At 47.7% G+C, this 23,139-nt stretch overlaps 1 protein-coding gene across 5 annotated transcripts in view; it reads right to left on the minus strand.

Moving 5' to 3' along the window:
- LOC118221053 (ankyrin repeat and fibronectin type-III domain-containing protein 1) overlaps positions 1–23,139 on the minus strand; it is a 180,833-nt gene that overhangs the window by 53,462 nt on the left and 104,232 nt on the right. For 3 of the 5 annotated variants that reach the window (XM_035405663.1, XM_035405662.1, XM_035405661.1), the window contains one exon: positions 3,258–3,298. In XM_035405663.1, the coding sequence (XP_035261554.1) occupies positions 3,258–3,298 (41 nt within the window). Of the gene's footprint in view, positions 1–3,257; positions 3,299–6,676; positions 7,006–23,139 lie in introns of those variants that run through there. The other 2 variants (XM_035405666.1, XM_035405664.1) reach the window with 2 other exon arrangements.

The following is a 23,139-nucleotide window of genomic DNA, read 5'->3' on the forward strand; positions in this document are numbered from 1 at the left end:
CCCGAGGCTACGCTTCGCGCAACCGTCCAACTCCACCGCCGCCCCCCCGGAGCCGAAGGAACGGCCCCTCCCCTCGGCCCCCGCTGCACGCGACCGCCCGGAGGCCGCAGGGGACGCCGCCCACGCTCGCTGAGCTCGCCGCATTCCTCCCAGCTGGTGGCATTTCATTTATGACACATCAGCAGAGAGCTTTTCACGAAGCGTCTTCTCAGAGCATCTTTTCTGACTCATCGGCACTAGCGCACCTATCGTCCTTCAGCTCTCAGAGTGACACAGCTGAGAATGTAAAAGCTCCGCCCACCCCCCGAACTTTGATCGATAAATGATGTCGCTCTTCCCTCGTTTGGCTATGTGTTACAGCAGGGTCCCAAAACTGCCATTGTGACACTGTAGGTCTGTGTGTGTGTAAGTGGGTGTAGGTGTGTGTGCTCTCATCTACCTATCAAATGGGGGACCATATTTTCAGGTCCCCACTCAGTAAAAGCTTAAATCACGTTAAAATGGTGCCTATAACCCCTCCCAGAAGAAATACTTTTTTAATGAAGTGGGAGATGGGAGTGTACTTGCATATGTGGATGAGGTGTGGGAGTCAGCGGTGATTCGGCTGAAGAATCGTCCTTCAAATGTTAGCCGGGTTAATCACGAGGAATAAGTGAGCAAAATTAAGCTATCGTCCCCAATGGGGGTGGGTCCTCTGATGAGGCACGGCGCTCTCACAGCCCCAGAGTAGGGGCGCTACTCAGAAGCCCGCGGCACCGCAGCAGGCCGGTGGTGTCACCCCCGCAGGGGCCAGGATCCCCTGACACACGGCTGTCACACACACGGCCCGAGCACGGCTCTGTTCCTGGGGAGAGCGTATCACATCGTGTCAGGGCAGAGACTCGCCGTCCTCCTCACAGACCTGAGCAATGTGTAAAGACACATTACCCATGAGTCACGGGCGCCCCTCAGCTTAGCCCACCCGCTCCCCATTTCCACACCGACTGGCAATCCACCCGCTAGGCCCAGTCCCAAGCCATTTCGCTAACGCATCTTCGATGTGACCGAGGGCCCCTGGGCTCTGGATTGTGTGGACCCTGCTATCCCGCACGCACGTAAGGCGGGTTTGCTTTTGCGATTGAAACAGTGTTTGAGCAATCTGCACGGAGTCAGATGCGCTGTGACAGTCTTCTCTCGTGTGTTTGAGGAATGGGAATCACTCCCATGCCCTACAGTGTGTGTTGTGTGGTTGCCACAAGCAGCAGACTGGTGTCCCACCTACATAACCGCAATGTTACCACTAATGTATTTAAACAAAAATAAAAGCAGTTAAAAGTGTGAATTTCAGGTTTTAAAGAAGATTTACAATGCTGGACCCATTGGGAGGACTGTTTTTGTTATAAAAATGATTCTCCTGGGTGAAAGACAGAATTACAGAGATTACACAAATTATAGCAATGATTCCTTTTCAGGGTTTAAACAGACCAATGATTAATTATTCTAGTAATTAAAACATTGGCAAATGTAATCAAATATATTTGTCCATCGGACAACGGGAAAATTATCTAAGCTACTAGACAGTGTGACAAACTGGCTCTATATACTTGTCAGAATATCACAATATATTAAACTCCTTTGCTAACAATACCGATTTCCCCTCACTGGTAACTTCAAATTCATGCAACAATAAATTTGAATGACTGCCTTTGTCAAAACTGTAACTGTGTAGATTAATATTTACAAATGAATTGCAGTATATTGTCCCCAACTCTAGGTTTTTTTTTTGGTTTTCTTTTTGTTCAAGGCACAATAGCAGCATCCTACCCAGCAATCAAACCCATGACCTTTAGGTTACAAGACCTGTTCCTTACCCATTACATGGTACATGGTACTTACATAAAATTCTAGCAAGCTAGCTGTCTAGTTGGCTATGAAGTTGTTACTCATATTAGAACTGTGACGCTGATTCAGAAGGTGCATTGGATTTTGCAGACTAAATGGTAGCTAGTTAGCTAATGATCAGGACGACCATCAATCTGGGTCAGAATCTTGGACATGTTTTTGGTGGCAGATGTGAATCGAAAAGCTATGAATTGACCTCGCAATGAATGTGCTGAACGGGCCACTCACGTTACCGAAAGCTAGCAGGCTGGAAGTAGTTAGCGAAATTTATTCACTATATATTTAACTACTTAAAAAGGTTATTTCACCTACTTTGCATGACTCTTAACTCTTACCTATGAGTAGCCCACAAGCCATCAGTAATAAATAAAAAAAGACATTTTACACATTCATATGAGTACTATATTGTGCTCGAGCAGCCCTTGTCCTCAGATTACATGAGTACTTGTGCCCATCCCTTCCGAACACGAAGGCATTTCAAGGTACAGGAACTCCTAAGTAAAAAAATAGGACTGCATTGTGAAAAATAAACACTGTTGCTATGAAACCATTGAGACAGATACCCAGGCTATGGCTAAACACAGCATTGTGTCTTTTGAACAGTCCTTTTTCAAATTCAAGTAAACCAGTTTTAAGGACCTCCCTCTCCCGATCCACAGCATGAAATAAAAATATAGGCTGCTCTCTGTAAGATGGTATGTTAATTAGCAATGTTTAGCAATGTTTTCTCACAGAAGCCAAATTAATCAAGTTGCCAATCCATCACAGTTGCTAAGTCAGGCCACAAAGGTCCTGATTGTGATTTAAATACAAATGCACTTCAGAAACAGTGTAACAGCAAGTCCAAAATACAGAGAAGATGTCCAGTATTACAGGTTTGTGATCTTACTCTTTTGTAGAGAACCTCACAGGCTGAACTAAACCACTGAATTGTTGAAAAGCAATGCTAATTGCAAGTCTCCGTGATATACAAAATGGTAGCCAGATTTGATTGTGATTCTTCTTGGAGAAGGAATTAGGTAACCTTGATCCGAGCCATAACTCATAACAATAAAAAGGAGAAAAAAAAATTGTAACAGTAAAAACAGTAACAGTAATAACTTTATGAAGAGCACGAGGCACAAATGACAGGAGGTTTACTCAAGGGTGTACAGCCAATTATAATGCTCACAATCCAAATACAGAGACTGCCAACATTTTCACAATATACAAACAATCTGAGTGAGATTATACACTTTACAGCCTAAATGTTCCTGACACAAATCCTACGCCATATGTGTGAAATGAATGATCCACTTCTGATTTATTCAGTTTAAAGTGTTAAGTTAAACATGTGAAAAGTGTTTTTGCACACAAGCACGCGCACACACACTTACTTCTTCTGCTGTGCCTCCTTCCTATCTGCAGACCCCAGGCTCTGTAAAAGACAGACAAATAGAAAAACATAACTTAATAAAGCACTGACCAACAGCCCAGAAGCCTAATTAATCATACAGATGTGGATTAGACCAACATCTTTATAGATTCTATGGTACTGTGTTAAGAAAGGATACAACTGAGACATGTCCTGACTAAATCTTAAAACCTAACCTCTTGGTGTCATGGCAACCAAATAGGCTCTGATCTTCAACTAGAAAACAGTGTAGTGAGTTCTGTGGTGTACAGCAATAGCTGCCACGGAATAGGTAGTCAATACTGGGCAACGGTATTTTCACCCATATGTAAATGGCTTTGGGATTAGTGTAATTGGGGGGGGGGTCCCAACAATACTCAGGAAATCTTACAATGCTAGTTCCAGTTAAAATGAGGGATATGACATATTATACTGAAACAAAGATTATCTTGCCTCAGCAAAATAGTATTTAGTCATACAGTACCAAGAATCATACAGTACAAGACCACAATAATGAAGTAATGAACATGTACTTTTCACATCTGATCACTGATACTGCATATTACAGGTCACAGCTCTTAAACTCAGGCTGGTGAGAGAACGCTTGTGGACAGTGTATTACAATTCACCCATAGGGCTGACAGTGTAAACTCAGTGCGCTAAAACTGGAACACAGAAGCTAACGAGGTAAAGATTGCTCACCATTAATTTTGCAATTTACTTGGTTACTAACCGACAGATGCAGAACTGGAACAATGTTGCATGAAGAACACATGAGGTCAGCAGAAGAGAAGGAAAGATTTTCTAACGCTGGCATCCCCCTCAAAGGGCAAAACATAATCCCGACAGATGTGATACATTTCACAGAGCACAGTCAGTGCAGCCATTTGATGTAGGGGTGATTCAGGTGGGGAGAACAGCATCAGCCTTTGTGCGTTAGCCCCGCGCTGCCCACTGTGCTACACCGAGCGGCTAAACCAGAGCTAACTGTAATCTAATCAACCTTAAAGCTCCGCTTGAATCCAAACAATGTCCATTAGCATTGCTCTTTCATTCCAATGAATGGGGCTGTTTAAAGGGCATTCCCTTTGCACATTTGCACATTTTTCCAAAAGCAAATTCTTTTCCAAAAAACACTTTTTTTTTTCGTACAGAGGAGACCGTCTGTAAGTTTAGCGATCCCGTAGCATCGAGCCCTCATCGCAAACTGTGCAGGAAGGGATGCTGAGTCTCAAAAGGTGAGCGTGATGCATTAGGATGACTTTACGGCACAGAGTGATTCACACACACACATACACACACACACCACATTCCCCACTCTGTCCGGTGAGAGCGGACAGGACCGCGCTGTTCGCTAACGAGGTAAAGAGGCAGGGACACAGGCTGCCGCAGCCCCCGCTTCAACTCGTGAAAGACATTTGTGGAGAGGAATTAAACGGTCGTTTACCGTTTTAAGTAGGGCAAATATTTTCTATCCCCTGGGGTGCACTTCGACACGCATCGGCCACAGAGCCCTGGTTGTTTGTGCGCGTGATTCTCCGCGCCGCTCTCGCACGCCGCGGCGCACGGAAGCTCCCGGCCCGGCGTCGGCGGTTACAGAGGCGGCTCGTACGGCACCGCCGGCGTCTTCCTGTCACGACATCGCCCGAAGGCTCCCGGCACCTTCATTAGCGCCTGTGCCATTGTCGCCGCCGCTGTTACAATAGCCTTTTGAAACTCTACCTGTGCCACTTATTCTTGCTCTACAAAAAAAACAAAAAAACTCTGATGGGTCATAGAAGAGGGAGTAGGGGAAGCAATTAAGAGTCATAGTCTGAAACCGGCTTCTGAGGTTTCATGCTAAGGCAGTTTGTGTCTACGTCACCTCCCTCACGGTGTCGAGAGGCTGTTTGTGAGACTTTCAAATATTAATAGGCTCAGAAAAGAAATACTCCGATATATCAAGGTAATAACTTTTTAAAAGCAGTTTCTGAAGTACAGCGTTCTCTGAAAATGGTGTATCAATGAAAAGTGGCAGTTTATTCCATCGCTTGTGGAAAAAAAAGAAACTGAAGAAACCCCCGTCATCAGCTGAAAGAAAAACTGCTTGAAAAATAAGCCAATCTCTCTCAGTATCTAAAGGACAATTTACTAAACTCCTATTTGGGAGTGAGACTAAACTCCCACAAACTCATACAACCTCCTAAACCTGCTCAGTGTTCTCCTGCAGACAACTGTGCAAGGAAGAGTACATGGGCACAGATGCCTGGGTTGCAGTATCTTTCTAATGTAAACTCGCACAAAGCTGATTTTAATGCATTCCATTAGTCCGTGGACTCCAGTCCAGTTCATCTTTATGTAGGTTACAGGGAGGCTCACCTTTCAAGAGCACGCTGCAAGCCTCAGTGACGGAGTACCTGACATTTCAATGGCAGCCGGGGCCTGAAATGGCAGGATTAGTTTGAAGAGCTTTTCATCCTACTCTGTGGGCTCCGGGGGAGCGGAAGTCACACGCTGTCCTCTTGACCTTTCTCCACCCAGGACAGCGCCCCCTGCCTGGGCTACCGCCCCCTGCACTCGCGTGAGCTCCGTTTCAGGCGTCCCTCCTGCGCGCTCTAAAGGGAAACCCATCCCCACCTCTGCAGATACGCACCACTCCGTTCCTATTGTTTCCCATTTAAACTTGTAATTATGTCTCCACAGTGCCTTCACCTGAACCTGAGGAACTGGCCGGCAGTTTACCCTGTACATTTGTGAGTAAACAAAGTCTTCCTCATGAAACAAAACCAGTGGAAAAGTTCTTACAGAAATAACTTTAGGTGAGTGAAAATTCTTAATGGCAGATGGCTTGTGCCAATCTGGTCTAGACATACAGTGTCTCTGAAGTCCCATATTAAGGATTAAATTAGGTGACTCACCAGGGTTTATAAACCTGGAAGTAAGGCTCTGTCCAACACTGAAGGCTGAAACAAAAAGTAGATTTACAGACTGGAGTGGAGCATCAGCTGAATAAGACACACTGCTAAACGTGAAGACGAATAAAAAGGACCACAACGAGAGCAGATGTACATCCCACAGAAAGGCAAGAGTGGGCATTGAGCAGAAGGGAGAGCAGCGTATACATTTGGCCGCTCCTCATCACCGGGCTGACCCATCGACCGCGCTGAACCTCACCCCCCTCCACCCCACAGCGAGAGAACGAGCGCTCCACCTGAGTCGCGCTCCACCGAGATCAGTTAAAGCCGCAAAGTGGCTGGGATTCAACGTGCCGGACGCACGGCCGCTCCAGCGTGGCACCGCTCGATAGCGCCGGGGAGGTCCGCGAGCGGGGCAGACCGCGTTTCCGCCGGCAACGGCGCTCGTACGGGACCCTGACCGGCTCCCGCGCGGCGCACACCCCCCCCCCACCACGCCGGTACGTACCTTCCCGCGTCCCTCTCAGCGGCGTGTGGGGGGGGCGCACCTGCGGGAGAGCCGCGCCGCTCCTGTGAAAGAATCCCTCTCCGCGCGGCGGCTGCCCCCTTCCCTCTCCGCGCCTCGGTCCCCGCTCCGCTCCGCCAAACGGCAAAACCTGCCGCGGTCCCGCCGGTAGCGACTCCGCCGTCACCTGTTGTAGTCTCTCCCCCCCCTCCCCCCCTTGTTTTTTTTGCCTTTTTTATCAGTCTTTCTCCCGCTCCCTGCGTCCTCCTGCGCTGGCTGGCAGTCGCGGCGAGGCTTCGGAGCGCGCTCAGGCAGAGGCTGCGTTCGTCGAGTTGTTGTACTTTGATTGTGGTTGCCAGGCGATAAGCTTCTCTAACTCTGCACATGGAGGGGAGGACAGGGAGAGGGGAGGGAGGAGGGGAGGCCGGGGGGAAGCAGGGGGCGCTGAATGCTAATTACTGTCACACTTCTCCTCAAGGTGAGATCCGGCTCTCTGATTGCGGGAGGGGACGGACTTGCGAGAGGAAGATCTGGAAGGTGGGGCAATGCGGGATGGAAGGTGGATTGGGTGAGGACGGGGTTAAAAATCACACCTGCTCTCCCTCAGGCTTTTCACCTTCTCAAAATGTTGTAGGTTTTTCAGCACAGGCACGAGAGTCTCATACTAAAAACATTAAAATGGCGTGATTCATTTTATATTTACAATATAAAGCAATAAAGCATGTATATGATGATGAAAACGGCCATTCAGCTCATATAGTCAGTAATTAATCATAAAGAATCAAATACTGAAATGATATGTGTTTTTAGGGCCTGCGCATTACTGCGTTTGACTGCGTTTCACTTTCATAAATGTCCTCATGTGCAGCGTTGCCTCACCTTCAGATAGCCGGCACACAAACAGCACACAACGTCGTCCATTCAGCCGCAGAGGAAATCGCACAATCGCTCACTCAGAGCAGGAAATGAATCCAAACAGTAGAGCTAATTGTGACACCTAGAGAAGCCAGTTTTTTTAATGAGCGTCCTGCAGCGGGCGAAATGATTACTGTTTTCGGGAGAGGAAATTATCTCCGCGCGCACTCGTCAGTTGATCACATTACGTCCCTTATTGGAAATTCACTCCAGTTTACCCCCCCCCCCCCCCTCGCAGCTCTCATTGTGGCTCATTTCAAATACTACAGCAACCTGAAGGCACTTCCTTCAATTAGTCTTTCCTCAAGATGCACTGGCACTTGCCAATAAGCGAAGCCACTTTGCTGATGTCACGGCTCTCAGGCGAAATTCAAAGCACTAGAAGGGATCCCCACAGCCTTCTATCTGTGGTATGAGGCAAGTGCAGTTTCGCGTGCCGGGAGGGTAGAGTGGGAAACTCCGCCAGTACAAAGTGCACATAGCAGGCAGGGCCATCGGAGACAGGGTGCGCAGGCTCCTACCGTACGGCGTCTGTGTTTAGCCCCGCCCCGAGTCGAACGCCCCCGCCAGCCTCACCGTCATTCGCGGTTTCAGAAAACGAAGGCTGCTGGTTCAGAGACGGCCATTTTCATGCAGACCCTGAGCTCAGTCTGAGTGTTTTTGTCCTCTTAAGATTTCTGCAGTGGCACCATCTCTTACCCAAGGACACCCTTTCCCACATCAAGCCCTTGACAGTGAGAGAGTGTCACCATGAAGGGCCTGCAGTGAGCAGAATGTATATGCCACTGGAGTGGAGGAATGAATCAGTGTGTACTGGTCACTGACGCTAAAGGTATAATCAAGGACTGAAACCAGCCCAGATGGTGTAATTGGGCCATTGGAACAACAGGCCAAAACAGCTGCTATCAGGACACATGCAGATACAGCTAAGATAGCTTACATTATTCAAATTTACCTGTGTCTGATGTGTACTACCACCAGTGATGAGAACAGCATGCACTGACGACCAGCAGAGCCCAGACCAACAGATGCAGCAGCTTTCAGCAGGCATTCTAAAAGACCAGACCAACAGAGCCCAGAATAACAGATGCAGCAGCTTTCAGCAGGCATTTTAAAAGACCCCACCAGCAGAGCCCAGACCAACCCAGACACTGCTCTCTACCCAACCTAGACCAGAGTCAGGTACCTACCTCCAACAGCCCAGACAGGCAGAGCCCATTTCAAAGTCAGGTGCCTTCCTTACAAAAAAAAGGCATCATTAAACGATCTAAACAGGTCTCCAGATGGAACTTATTCTGATGTGTGAGGACGATGTGAAGCACCTAATGTGCAAAGAGTAAGCCAGAGTCTGGAGTAAACCAGACAGCACTGAAGCCAGACTCACAATAACTGTTCCTCTGATACGACATGGTCACGTTACCTTTCTTCTGCTTCGCTTTGCAAACAAACAAGATTCAAATGTCAACCTCGTTTTTGTTTTCCTTGAATTAAGTGGCCACACCCATGCAGTCTACCCCACAGCTTGAGGCACTTCCAGCAATTCGTCTTCTCCGCTGCACCTCGTTTGGCCACAGTTTGGCTCAGCAATGAAGGTGGGATTCAGATTTGCTAGAGAGACTCTCCAGAGTAGGCTGTAAAAAGCAACGGCATAATCCACTAATGTGGGTGAGGGTTCTTCTCCCTTCTCTATTTTTCACTGTCTGCGCCATATCTCTGACAGTGAGAGCTTAGATTAAAGCGAATGCCATGAGAGGATCTAAAAGATGAACGCTGCTTGCGTTATTTATTGCCCTGTAGTCTGTCGTGTTCTTCATCGCCTGATTTACTTGCTGAAAAGCGTAAAGGGATGTGTCAAGCACAGCTAATGCTCGCAGACGGATGAGGTTATTGTTTCTTGTCGTCGCTGAGAACCTCAGCTCCTCCTGTCAGAAGGGACAATCTGCTTTCCCTCTCTCTTTCCACACCGGCTCAGAGCGAAGTTCCCATAGGCTCGGAATCTCTTCAGGAATACACGGTTCGCCGGGATTCAGAAAGAGAGCCTTCAGCAGGTGGTAGCCGCATGAAGATGGGAGTGAGGACACCGGTATTACACAGGGCCCTGTGGCACAAGGGGCACTTATTTTGCCCCGGGGTGGGTGGGCACTGGCGAGAGGGGAGCCACGTCTAAGGGACTGGTGTCGGGCTTTAGCTCCGGGGCTACTGAGAGGCCAGCGGCAGACTGCGCGCGGCTGGCATTCCCAGCTGTACGCCGCTGAGCTCCCGACAGCCTAAGAGACGTGAGTGTCAGGATTATCGCAATACCTCCACAGCGCTCCGCACCCCAGGCTGCACCGCTGCCCCAGCCGGGCCCTTACTACCACAGGGGCTACGCTCTACCTGGTGGACCGTAGCTGCTTCCGTTAACGCTGTGGCGCTCAGACCTCACGGACACGACTCCACTCGGCCGTCATGGCGACATGTTCATTTTTAACACCCCAGGTAAGTGGCCCTTATCACAGAGGCAAAATGTGCACCATGGGAACAGTGAAGACCTCATTCAAGGGTACACCATCTCTGGAACATACTGCTGGTATGTGTAGTTCACTCTAAACAAATTACTGAGATTATCCCCACAAAAGCTCAACCACAGAGAGGAGGACACGGAGGAAACAGCTGACACGTCTCACCCTTTACAAGAGGAAGTACGATGACTCACATGGCATGGCCTTCTACTCTCTATGCCTCAGCCCCTTACAGGAAACAGCCCCCGGAGGAAAGGGAAATTCAGAAATTGTGACACGACCTCCAGTTATGTGAAAAAAATAGGATATAAGCCCTATTCACACCTCATCCGTGTCTGATCTCATTGCTGGACTGAAGAGGAGGGACGAATCCTGAGCTCGTCACAGTGATGCCTGCGCTGGTGCTGGAGGTTATTAATCATGTTTCTTTCAAACAAACTGTTGCAATCTTCGAGACACAGAACTGAAATTTTCAGAGTATAATCTTGATCAATTCCTCTAACTATCAACAAGAAAACGTAGGACCTTTAGAGGTACACTTCTAGGAGAGAATTATGGAAGAATAAATTATCTAAGGGGAGAAATAAATAAGTCAGCAAGTAGCTGGAGGCATTTAAGATATCCGGAACATGCTGGGGAGTTCTGCCCCTGAGTGTGCAGGAGAAGGCAAACCTGCTGGTATTACCACGGCAACTGCCGCTCAGCCAATAGACTGCCTGTGTCTCCCCTGTTGAATGTGTCCAGGAAGCCAGAGCTCCAGGCCCCCCCTGCTGTGATGCTGGGAAGGTGGGCCACTGCAGGAGTCTGATCTGAGCACCTGTCAATCAGGAGGGGAAGCAGAGGAACAGGCAGAGCCAGCGCACGCATACACACACACACACACACACACACACGCCAGTGCACCACAAACACCCCTGTCCACACATACACCCACACGCACACACACACACACACACACACACACACACAGATACACCAGTGCACCACAAACACCCCTGCCCACACATACACCCACATGCACACACATACACATACACACACACACACACACACACAGATACACCAGTGTACCACAAACACAACCCCCCGACACACACCCACCCACCCACACTCACATGCACACACACCCACCCACCCACACACACACACAAGCACATGCACACACACACATACACCCCCTCCCCCCACACAGATATGCCAGTGCACCACAAACACAACCCCCCACACACACCCACCCACACACAGACACACGCACACACACACACACATACAGGAACACACACACACATACTGTATACGCCAATGCACTAGAAACGCCCACACACAACACCCAATTCCAGATTCATTTGTTCTTTGCCCAATCAATGCAGAGTTCCAGCTGGATACACTTGACTTGATTAAGCATGCACTCCCTAACAGACATCAGTCTTGCAAACCTGCATTTGAAAGCAATCACAAAATGAATCCCTTTGGGTTTCCGTAAAGAGTAGCAACAGTGCTGAACAACCTGTTCAATGCAATACTGCATTAAAGAAAACCAAACTCAGACAAACAAAGCCAGCGAGAGACATGCAGAAAAAGGCATTCACTGCACTGTTAAATTACAATGAGCATTGCTAACGGTCTGTCTAAGTTCAACCAGTCAATCAATCAGACTTTATTTATAAAGCACATTTCTGACAGCAGGTGCAACTAAATATGCTGTACATAAAAAGACAGAAAAAATAAGTTGTCTTATATGGAAGGCTAGTGAATGTTTATTTGCAGAATCTGCCTGGTTTCATCCATACGGTTAGTGCCATTGTTAATCCCACAGACAAACAACAACACTGAACCTCAGTCCTGCTTACATCGCTTTCCAGCATCCCTTGTTTAAGTCTTTAAAAATCGCTATCAATAATGCACCAAACATACATATGGTAAAAATGACTACAAGGCTCCTCATGAGGAAAAAGCAGAAGGGCAGTTCTCCCACACTACAGCGCTCCTGGCCATACTGCCACCTGACCTGCCGGCAGCCATTCCACATCGACAGACGCCCTCCCAGAGGAAGCCGTCGTATTTCTACCCCACTTTGCCGCTCCGACTATCAGCCAGCCAGCAGCTCTGAGCTTATAAACGCGCACAAATGCATTATTTAAAACGCTGTTGAACCCAATCAAACAAAAACCATGAGTGAAAATGGCACCACACACGCATAAGAAACTGGCAGAGAATAGATGCATGAAATATGCATCGCTGGGTCTAAAACCGGTCGAGATATTTCTATTTTTCAATAAAATTTTATTTGTATAAAGCTTTTCACAGACGTTTTACAGAAAAACATGAAGTAGGAAAATTGGACAAGACTTGAATGTGAAACCCCCCAAAACCAACAAGTGAGGTAAAAAAAAAAGGACTCCCAGGTGGGAAGAAGAAACGCTTAAAACAGCGGCAAGAAAAAACTCCTCAGTGGGAAGACATCTTGGGAGAAGCCCAAGTATAGAGGGGGAGCCCATCCTCATCCTGGCCAGCCTGGCATCACTTATCTCTCACGCAGGAGGTTCTATGTAAGAGGGATAAGCGGCTTAACTTTGATGGTCCTTATCAAAAGAGGCAGCATCTCTCAAAGCATTCCCATTTGGAGAGAGCCTTGTTTATATGGGTCCCTACTGTTCACCAAAGAAATGCTCTGTTACCAATGGAACGTTTCTTCTTTTCAATAAAAGCTGGTGAATTTATCAATCGGCTCATGAATTGGTGAAAAGCGATTTTACTCTGACAGTCTGTTCAGTCTAGTGGTAAATTTGCATGAACTTGTTTGTTGGCAACAAAAAAAAAAAAAAAAAGCCATGGCAAGACTGACAGCTTTACACATGTAAAAGGTTTTTTTTCCCCTACCTTCATGTATTGCCAACTTTAGCCCTTGATTTTTAACTGGTAAAATGGGCTATGAAATGGGCGGCACGATACATATGAATAATAAAATTCAGTGTGTAGACACTTTTTATCGCCTATTCAGAGCAACTGTAGATGGGCCCAATTTATGTTGGGATCAAAGCCTTTACAAGCCCACAGAACTGTTTATTTTTGCCCTCAGACAATGCAAAAAGGGGTTTCCAGCCAAGAAGAGACAGATGAGCCAAAGACCAGGATTTAGGCCAAAGGATGGAAAGATCTTGAGTCAAAACTGCTGCGCCTTTTATGAAACTGAAACATTTTTGCCAGATTTCTAAGCACAGGCAAATGCTGAGGGAATACAAGCACAGGCCACGATAGGGATTCATTCTGATTTTTTTTGTTTTCCTTTCCGAGCGTTAAAGCATTCTTCCAAAGCGTTTGGAAAGCCCAGACTTAAGCAGTCGATATTGTAGACAAATAGAGGGTGTCGGGGGAACGAGCAGCCGCGGGGGCTCAAAGGGGAGTAGTGGTTTCAAACAAACCAATTATGCAAATATTCTCAACCGTCGCTCCAACAGAATGAAGCTTTTTCTCAGGGGGCTGGATAGAGTTTGAGTGGGTGTGTCCTTTTTCTTTTTTTCTTTTTTTTTACAATGTCATTAATTGGATAGGTTCCGCCTTCCCAAAGCCTGCGGTTTTCAGAGAAGGGGACTAAAATATTACCCATAAATCACCCCAGCGGAGCCACCAAGAATCTGGTTAATGGAGCTGGAAGACGTGCTGTCATCGCGGCGATGACGTCATCCTGGAGTGAGGGCCTGCCAATGTGCAGCGGTGGGACAGATGAGGAGGGGAGGAGCGTGCGTCTCTGGCCATGACTGTGTGTGTGTGTGTGTGTGTGTGTGTGCGCGTGCGTGGGTGTGCATGTGGTATGTGTGTTCGGTGGTTTGTGCTGGTTGACTACAGGCAAATTTCCACATACTGTAAAATTTCTAAATGGCTTGAACCATTAGTGTGAGGCTGAAAAGCACAGCACATTCTTTCCAGGCTTCCACACCGAGACCGAAAGTTATGACTTTAATTACCATGTTTAAAGAACATGAAAGGAGTATGATAACCATACTCAATAGAATGAAAATTGTAATAATACAAATACGAAAATCACAATCACAATATTTATATAGCATTGATCATATTGAGCTGAGGTGCTCCCCCCCCACCCCAGGCTGGAAGGTGTGGCTCTTATCTGTCTGTGTGGTGTGCAAACCCACACTCTCTCCATCCACAAACAAGGGTACTGTCTATTTATTTTCCCTCGTTAGCTTTAAATTGGCCAGCAAAACATTCTCGTCAGACCTGCTTTTAATCACAGTAGACTTCGCGCTGCCGCGGCTTTGATGTCACCACGCGCCTCCGTCAGGCTCCCGGGCCCTAGAAGGCGGCGTTTCGCGGTGCCGCCCATTAATCCGCCATTTCGCTCTCCATCATCAAAGCCTGACGCAATGGCAGGGCTCACCCTTAAACATGAGCAGACTTAACGATGTGTTAAATATCATCTTTAAAACGTTGCCCAGATCACACGACGCACATAGTGCGGCATTCATTTTCACTGGACACGAACCGGGCCTACAAGTGCCAGAAGCAAACTCGCATAATGTAGTTCTAGAAAGCAAACCTCTGCTGAATTTTATTAACGGTAAAGCCGACAATAAGACATCTGAACAGAAAAGTTAGACGCCCAGAAATACGCTTCAACTCAGTGATACTAAAAAAACTCAGTACATATAACATAGCTTACATTAAAGTGTACTGAGTTTAGCTAGCTTCGGTACGAACTCAGACAATAGCTAAGGGCCAGCTGTGAATGCTGTTTGGCTAATGATGAGGCTCCATGGTATGTGTTCTTTCGATCAGCATCATGTTGTTTGTGTAGAAAATGGCACTTGACTGCAGTGCAGTTCTGGAAAGGTGCAGGGGCACAGAGGGGCAGTCAGGCAGGGTGTCCCCTCGCCGGGACGGGGGAAACCAGGGCGGGAGCGCAGGGCCTCCGCCAAGCCCCGCCGCACACACCTGGGCCAGCTGAGCCGGAGCCAGGCCACACCGCGACACCCCCAATAAAACAGGTCGACCCCCCCCCGCCCCCCTGCCCCACACGCGCAGACACACACGCGCTCACACCAGGCACGCGCGCAGACACACACGCGTTCACACCAGGCACGCGCGCAGACACACACGCGCTCACACCAGGCACGCGCGCAGACACACACGCGCTCACACCAGGCGCACCGACCCCTGCGGCGAGTCACGTGACGCGGCGGAGGAAGGGACAATGGGCCGCGGAGGAAGCAAACATGGTTAAGGCGCCGGGCGGCTACGCGGCGTTCGTAAACCCCCCCCCCCCCCCCCCCACCGCCCCACCCCCACCGCCTCCGTCCGCTGCGAGACAGAGCAAACCTCACATTGGCTCCCGGTTCCTGGGTCGGGACTGGGGGCGGGCGGCGGCGGTCGGGGGGGAGTAGGGGGGACGTGTGGGGTGGCGGGAGGCTCGTTCACTACGCTGGATGGGATGTATGAAAACAGGATGTGGTGGAATGTTTCCGCGAAACGGTCCCCGATCCACATATCTTCCAATATTACCGCGCTGGATGAGTCCTCCGGGGGGGGGGGGCTCGTGTGGGTGGGGGGGGGGTAGAGGGGTGGCGTAGACACAGCAGAGACAGTCTTCAGGAAGAGGCTAACAGGAACAGAGACATGCCAGTAACAAGCCCTGGGTGACATCATCGCAGTAATCGGAGGAGTTTCCAGATCTGCTCTTAATTTCTTTCCGTAAAACAAATAATTGCACCGCTGGGGCTCGCTGGAGACGGCCTTTCTGAGAAAAAAAAACCCCATCCCGCTAAGGACACATATCTACCGCTATTTATTCTGCCCACTGACTGGGCTCAATCTCTTGCTGAAGGAGCAGGCGTTCCAGGGAGAAACGTTCACATTTCAGGGACAGCAGATATTACCAGATAATAACACCGCATTAAGAGCCGGGATCATGAGGCTCTCGAAAAAGCAATAAAGCAAGCGGTGGGGAAAATTGAAACTAGACAAAAACAAGACAGGACTGAGACAGCAAGCTTTGCTTTCTCTAAACATCTCAAATTGAGCTGTTGTCTCTGAATGCCTTTAAGTGTGAGGTTCTTGAGATGTCTGTAATGAAAATCCTATTATTTGACTGCGGAAAGACTGAGATTTGCTTTTCTCTGAAAAAGACAACATTCTCGGTTAAAAGAATCTGATACTAATGACGCAGAGGCACACACACGTATACACACATACGTATGCACACATAAAAATACACAAAAACACAATATGGGCATGCAATGCATTTGCACACATATCCAAACCCATATATGCACACACCAATGCACAGAGACTTACACGGGCATACCCAATAACATTTCACTAAGCAGTAAGTCCAGGCTGCTCGGCGCTCTCTGATCGCACCGCTACAGAGCTCGGCAGTCAGGGTGGTCCGCCAATCTGCGCTGAAGCCGCGAAGTCGAGCACAAAGCGTGCTCTCGAGACAGCTACGCGCCACGCTCCACAGCTGAGCACTTAGACCACAGCAGCAGCAGCAGCGAGGCCCTGACCGGGAAAAGCAGGGGCAGTGTTCACGTCCCCAACAGCCATCGTGCTTAATTACCCCGCAGATTTCCGCACTTTCTGCATTTGCACCTGCATCGGAACGCGCCAGAAAAAGTGCAGGAGATAACCGGAGACTCTGGAAAGTTCCACCGTGAGTATTCAAAGGCTCGCGTTAGACATTTGTTCACAATCAGCGGCCCCGTCTCCGAACGCCCTCTGTAGAACAAAGGGAGCGCGGGCATTCTGGGAGAACGCCTCAGGTGCTCTGTCAGTCAGGCCCCGTGTGTAAACACCGCCACGCGAGCCCGGCCGCCGGCTCCGCGCGCGCCGCCGCCGCCGCCTGGCTGCGCGGCTATCTGGAGCGCCCCAGACAGCGCGGCCCGCGGCGCATCAAACGCACGCTAATTAGCAAGGTTAGCAGAGCCGAAACACAATCTCTCCCAGCCCCGACCCTCACCACTACAAAGACCTGGCTGCCTGATTACTTGCAGGATTTTGTGGGGAAACATATTTTAAAAGACCCTCTCTCCCCCTCCGTCCCCACCCCCCACCCCCCACCCCCCAAAAAAAGAAATGCCTTTGATAATATGTACAGTAATGAAGAAAAGCACCTCTGCAGGAAAAAATAACTGCCAGGCTGAGAAGGCAGCCAGATTCGTGTCAAAAGAAATACACTCAGGACACAAATGTTCAGAATAACACACACTTTCTGAGGGCTGGTGGATATGACAAGGAACAGACCTGCGAGGACCTCTCTAACTGTGGGCACGCTGCTGTGCGGACACTTCTGACTGATGGACCCAGCGGGGGTTCACAAGGTTCAAGCGAACCCCCCCGCAGACTTGCAAGCAATTTGCAACATATTGCCATTCACAATCTACATAGTGTGAACCCTCACCCACATTTCAAATCCTAGATCTGCCCGTGCGTCTGAGATATGGAGATGGCCTGATCACAGAAGACATTAGGAGCCGTCTTGATAGAGGTATAACTGGACCATGGATGATGGCAGGGCTTTGGAGAAAAGAGAATCAAGCCTGCGATGCAAGGAGTACAGTAAGCCCGCATTCTCTCCATACCTTACCATGTTCAAACCCTGAGGACTTTAAGTTGAGTTTGGGAGAGCTGATAGGACAAATCCCGTTGGATAGATGAGAGGTCAGAACCCAGAACAGGCTGAAAAAAACAGGAAGTTTTTATGGAATGAGATCTTGGTTTTATCTGCATCATCCCCATCCAGTTAAAGGAGGTTAACATGCATAAATTGTCAATTTTTCATCTGTATTTTGAGGAAGAGATGAATCCACAGAGGACAAAGTAATTTACACTGGGTAAAGAGCATAGATTATTCCAATCCATAATAGCCCACCTGAAAATTATCCCAGCAACCTTCTATTTACAAGTCAATTCCTGAATCTCTTCTCCACAATTACCGAATCAACAGAGATCTGAGGGAGCACAGCATGAAACAAAAAGTATCGCTGGGTAAGTTTCATATTTGTGTTTGTCCCTGTTAGCCAAAGACGATTCCATGATCACATGCCATAACAGCTGAATTAAACTAACGTTGGCTCAATTATGGGTAAAACGATCTGGTTCGATGTTTTCTTTCGTGCCATGTCTGCCGTGATAGCAAATTAAAACTAAAGGCTACACAGATTTGGAGGTTCATTTCCACGCTTGTTGTTGAATCGAAGTGATTTATCTGGACAATTAACGGTGCGTTATTCTTGGAGAAAGATCAGATAAGGGCGCTAGGTGAGGGGAAATGGATCTGAAATGTTTTTTTGACGGGGGGCGCAGTTCACTCGCAGCGCGGAACGCGGAGCGGCAGGAAACCAGGAGGCCTCGGCCTCCCCCAGAAGCCCCGGCACGCAAACACGAAAAGCGGCGCGAGGGTTTTCCCACAGTAATAACGCGCTGTAATTGCCCGTAATCTGCAGACGTTGGGGCGGCGATCGGACCGCGTTCTTCGTGCGCAATCAGAGAGCGGCCCGACTGAGAGGAGGCATCGGGGAAGCTCATAACTTTAATAGGCCGAAAAAGGATTCGGCGCCCTCATTCTGGAACACTTCCCCCGGGTTCCTCCTCAGGCCCAAGTGTACTTTGGACAGGAAACAATCAGAGGGAATAAAATAATCCATGTGTGGATTTGTCTTTTTTTTTTTCGTTTGAAAGAGGCTCTCTGGCAGTGTGTACGTTAATGGTCGAGCGGGTTCCTGGAGACTAAACAAGCCCTTAAGTGTGGCTTCGCATTCATCGAACGGCACATCAATCCAGATCTGACATTTACCATACAAGCTCTGCACAGCTCCCCTGACGTGCAACATGCAAAGAGACGTCTTAAAATAGGCTGTAAAATACTGTATTTGTTTATTTTTTTTAAATGGTGTTGTAGCCATGAGAAGCCTGAAGGACTAAGACATCCAACAAGACGCAAAGAGTCACAGGATGGTGAGAGCCAGTGGTAGCTGCTCTGAATGCAAAAACAATATGATCCACCATACCACAGGGAACATCTTCAAATGCATTCACAATCACAAGACGACTTCTGGCAGATCAAAACAAAGAATGTATTGTTATTACGGGAAAAAAAAGCAGTACAGTTATGAATTTTCATAATTATAATTTTCATAACAACATTGAGGGGAAGCAAGAATTGGCACTGGATTTGACGTAGCAGCAGCAGCCAAAGCTTCTCTGTGAAAAATGGGAGTCCTTGGGGGAAAACAGGCCGATCTCAATCTACAGAACACAGCTCAGGCAGACTCTTTCCTTGTTTTTCAAGTCTTGAACCGTTTTCTCTTTGTTTCTGTTTTGTTTTGCTTTAATGGCTGGCTGGTTTTCCTCCACCAGGATGTCTGTAGCTGGCGTGCTCGCTTTTAGCCACTAGGGTCGGAGGCGCCATTGTATGTTTGCGAGTTGTTTATGAGGAACTCTGATTCACCAAAGGAGGTTTGGCGCGCTGTTACAATGTTTTTTTTTTTTCTTCTCTTTTTTTAAATTATGAATGAATCTGGAGCCCCCTCCTCTTACAAAGCCCCCTCCCCTCTTTTCTCTGGGGTGTCTACAGGGCTGGCCAGTGCTAGGAGACGAACTTCATTCTTGTGGCCAGGCAACATTTACCCTGATTGCTGCCCGACGTCTCAGGATGAAATGCTCCTGCCCCCCCACCCTCCCCCCCAGCCTGGGTTTCCTATGCTCTTCCACATTATTTATTTATTTTTATGTTTTGTGGCTCCGCATTCTGGACCAAAAATAAAACCATGCCTTTTTTTCAAGCATTTAAAAAATAGTGTGGTTTTGGGGTGGAAAGAAAAAAAAATAGGTGGGTTTTTGAACGAGACTAAAATGGCAGCCAACTGAGTCATGTCACAGACTGTGCCAGCAATGTGAGCGCAAGACCACCTCAAGCTGTTCAGACCACGATCACAGGCTTGACTTGTACACGCAGACACTGCTGAACTACATGAATGCGATGCACACTGTTTCAATGAATGGAAGAGTTCCCATGACTTTATGTCCACGTTAGATCCTTCACAGTGGTTCTGCGACTGTCTTGGCTTCCACTGTTCTGTGTTGGCAGTTAAAAGTGCGACGGGGATTCTTGACAGAAAGGGACTCTGCTGGAGTGATTTATGTCATTTTGTTTTTATCATTCTTCATAACTATAACTCTTGTCAAAGTTATCTGTCACTTTTGTGGACGTATCTTCAAGGTGCTGGCATCAGGCACATCATTAGTATTGTTACATTAGGACATGACAATCACTGTCTTTCAGAGGAACTGCTTTTTCTCTGTAAAATGTCAAAATTTGCTGAGAGCCTAGATCCTGTGGGCAACAATGAAAGCTACATTTGGGTCCACTAGCTTCAATCAGTCATTGACCATCAGCCTATCTACAGATATGAAATCCGAAATGACTCTCAATTCCTGATGCTTATTCTCTGACACAGAGGCTGGAAAACATAGTTAACTTTTCTGAGACAGGCGTCCTGAAATATGATTTGCGGCAACAGAATTTAGACAGTGAAATTTGGTTGGCTTGGGCAGTTTTTTTATTTAATGCACCACCCCCCACCCCCACCCCCTGAATGTACTTCTGTCCTCATCTCCCACACTTGGCATAACTGTGACATCGGTGGTTAACAATAATGTTTTGCCTTGCTAGTATGCAGATTTCAGAATAGGTTTTCAAAACTACTGTTGCACGGGGTTGCAGTATTCATTGCAAACCTAAATGAAGCCATTGTGATGCCTTTGGTTGCAAACTGTCCTTTCAAATTTAAATTTTGCCAATGGGATGGGAAAAGCTAACTATCAAGCAAGCCTGACCTACGGTATGCAGTTTGTTATTGAAGAATTATCCATTAAAACACGACCATTTTGCTTATATGCCATTTTTTTTCAATGAAGTGAAATGTCTGAAAGGATGTGTTAGCTGCATGAGCGGATGTAGAGTATTAGATATTGCTAATGGACCATCATACATTGTTTATTAAATCACTGGAAATGTTTGGGTCTAATGAAAAGGCTAATGGAGAAAAGTCTTGCAGACTGGCGTTTCGCCAGTAAGCACACACCGGAAAGTCTTACGGAACGGTTGATTAAATGATTAGCTAGCATTCTCAAGTTCTAGCTAGCTAAGTAATCCTATTTAGGGCAAAACATTGTTATGGAAGCTGGATAGTTATGAGTCTCACAAGTGTGGCTAGTGTATATCATTGACCAAAAGCACCACCAGAGGTTTCTGGCTTGGAATCACCACAAACAATTTGAATCCTGCCTACACAATGTTGTGATCCACCAGAAATAGCAACTGAATGACCAGTGGTTTATGAAATACATCGGCACAGCCAGCGAGGTTACGGCAGACGGGACAGAGAGGTTTGTCAGGCTCATATTATGTCAGCCAAATATTATGACAAGTGACATATCTGAAACCAACTAAAAACACATTTCATGAACTGTAACACAGCAGCAACAAAATAATAAATAAAAGCCAGTAGGAACAACATTTATCATCTGGACTCAAAACTGTTTCCATGACGGACTAAAAACTTCAACGGTTGTTTGGACTTCTCGTTATTTACACACAGGCAAAATGACATGTGTGTTATGGAGGTGGAAAGGTTCAAAAGTTCAGAAAGGGGGATTGATGTCGGGAGTTTTGATTTCTGGTGTCTGTCAGGCCTGGAGCGCGGAGGTTGAGGAGAGAGAGGAGCGTGGTGCCTCCTCTGCTCTCACCTACCCTTTCCCACGGTGTTCGGTTTGTTTACTTGCAGGTGTCAGTGTCAAGCGGTGCCCCCCATCCCGACTCCTTCGGCGGAGACTGACCCCAGGGCCCTTCCATTTTAAGAAACCACCGAGAAGATGGAAAAAGATCGATGTCACAATATGATCTCTGCCTCTCTGTTAATTCCTCATTATTTCTCTTCCCCGTACTCCCTCAGATCAATCTGTCCCTCTCCCTCCCACTCTCTCTAACCCACCCTCTCTCTCTCTCTGGTTGTTTTTCGCTCTCTCTCATTGTCCATCTCTCCCTCTATCTCTCTGTGTTTCTCTCTCTCTCTTTCTCTCTCTCTCTCTCTCCCCCTCTCTCTTCTCTGCTTCTCTCTCTCGCTCTCTCTCTGCTGGAGCTGTGACTGTGACCTTCTCACAGTCTGCATTTCCCCATCTAATCGCTTCTCCAGTCTGCCGTCTCTCTGCGTCACCGCTGGTAGCTGATACCCAGGATGTAAACCTGCCCCCTGCTGACTCCACAACGCCTCAACCCTCACCCCCCCCCCCCCAGCCCCCAGCCCCACGCAGCCTGACAGGCTGTGCCCTGTTCCTCTTCCAACGCGTTAATTTACAGTGTTTGTGTGTCCTGGGATATCCGTGAAAGGCTAACAATTCTGGGCATGTGGAGCATCGTAGATATGCCGGACAACTTTCGCCCAGGCGTCTATGTTATTGCCCCCACTATTTAGCACAGCGTCCTAATCCCCCCAGAGCTGGTCTCTCTCTCTCCAGCGGTGTTTCCCCTGACCTGCCTTAGCTGTGTGTGAGCCGCTCGTCTGACACACAATATGGCTAGTCTGACACCTGCTTTGCAACCAATTGCTTCCCACTCGCTGCTTTGGGTACCTTTATCTAAAGTTCGATTTGTACAGCAATGCGCTAAACAATTTGCCAGATTTATTTTTCAAGAACTCGTGAAGGAGAAGGAAGAAGTCCAATTGCTTCTGCTTTCATTGTTCATGTTCTGGAGACATCACAGGAAAAAGGGCACAGCGAATAATGCTTATTACAGTGAACAATACAGTCGTGCACAAAAGGCAATGTTTGTGGCTTTCTAGCACAGGGCTTACCTTATGACTCACATGTAAACTTGACCATGCTACTTGGTTCTGATTAAGTCACATGCAGCATGTAACAATACAGGTTATGCAATAAAGATGTAACAGCAGTGTCAACAGCCGTTAGCAGCAATTAACATTTCACAGAGGAACAGGTTAATGTGATGCCAGTTACCTTGTATTAGCTGATACA

This window comes from Anguilla anguilla, chromosome 2 (genome assembly GCF_013347855.1).
Source record: "Anguilla anguilla isolate fAngAng1 chromosome 2, fAngAng1.pri, whole genome shotgun sequence".
NCBI classification, from domain to species: domain Eukaryota; kingdom Metazoa; phylum Chordata; class Actinopteri; order Anguilliformes; family Anguillidae; genus Anguilla; species Anguilla anguilla.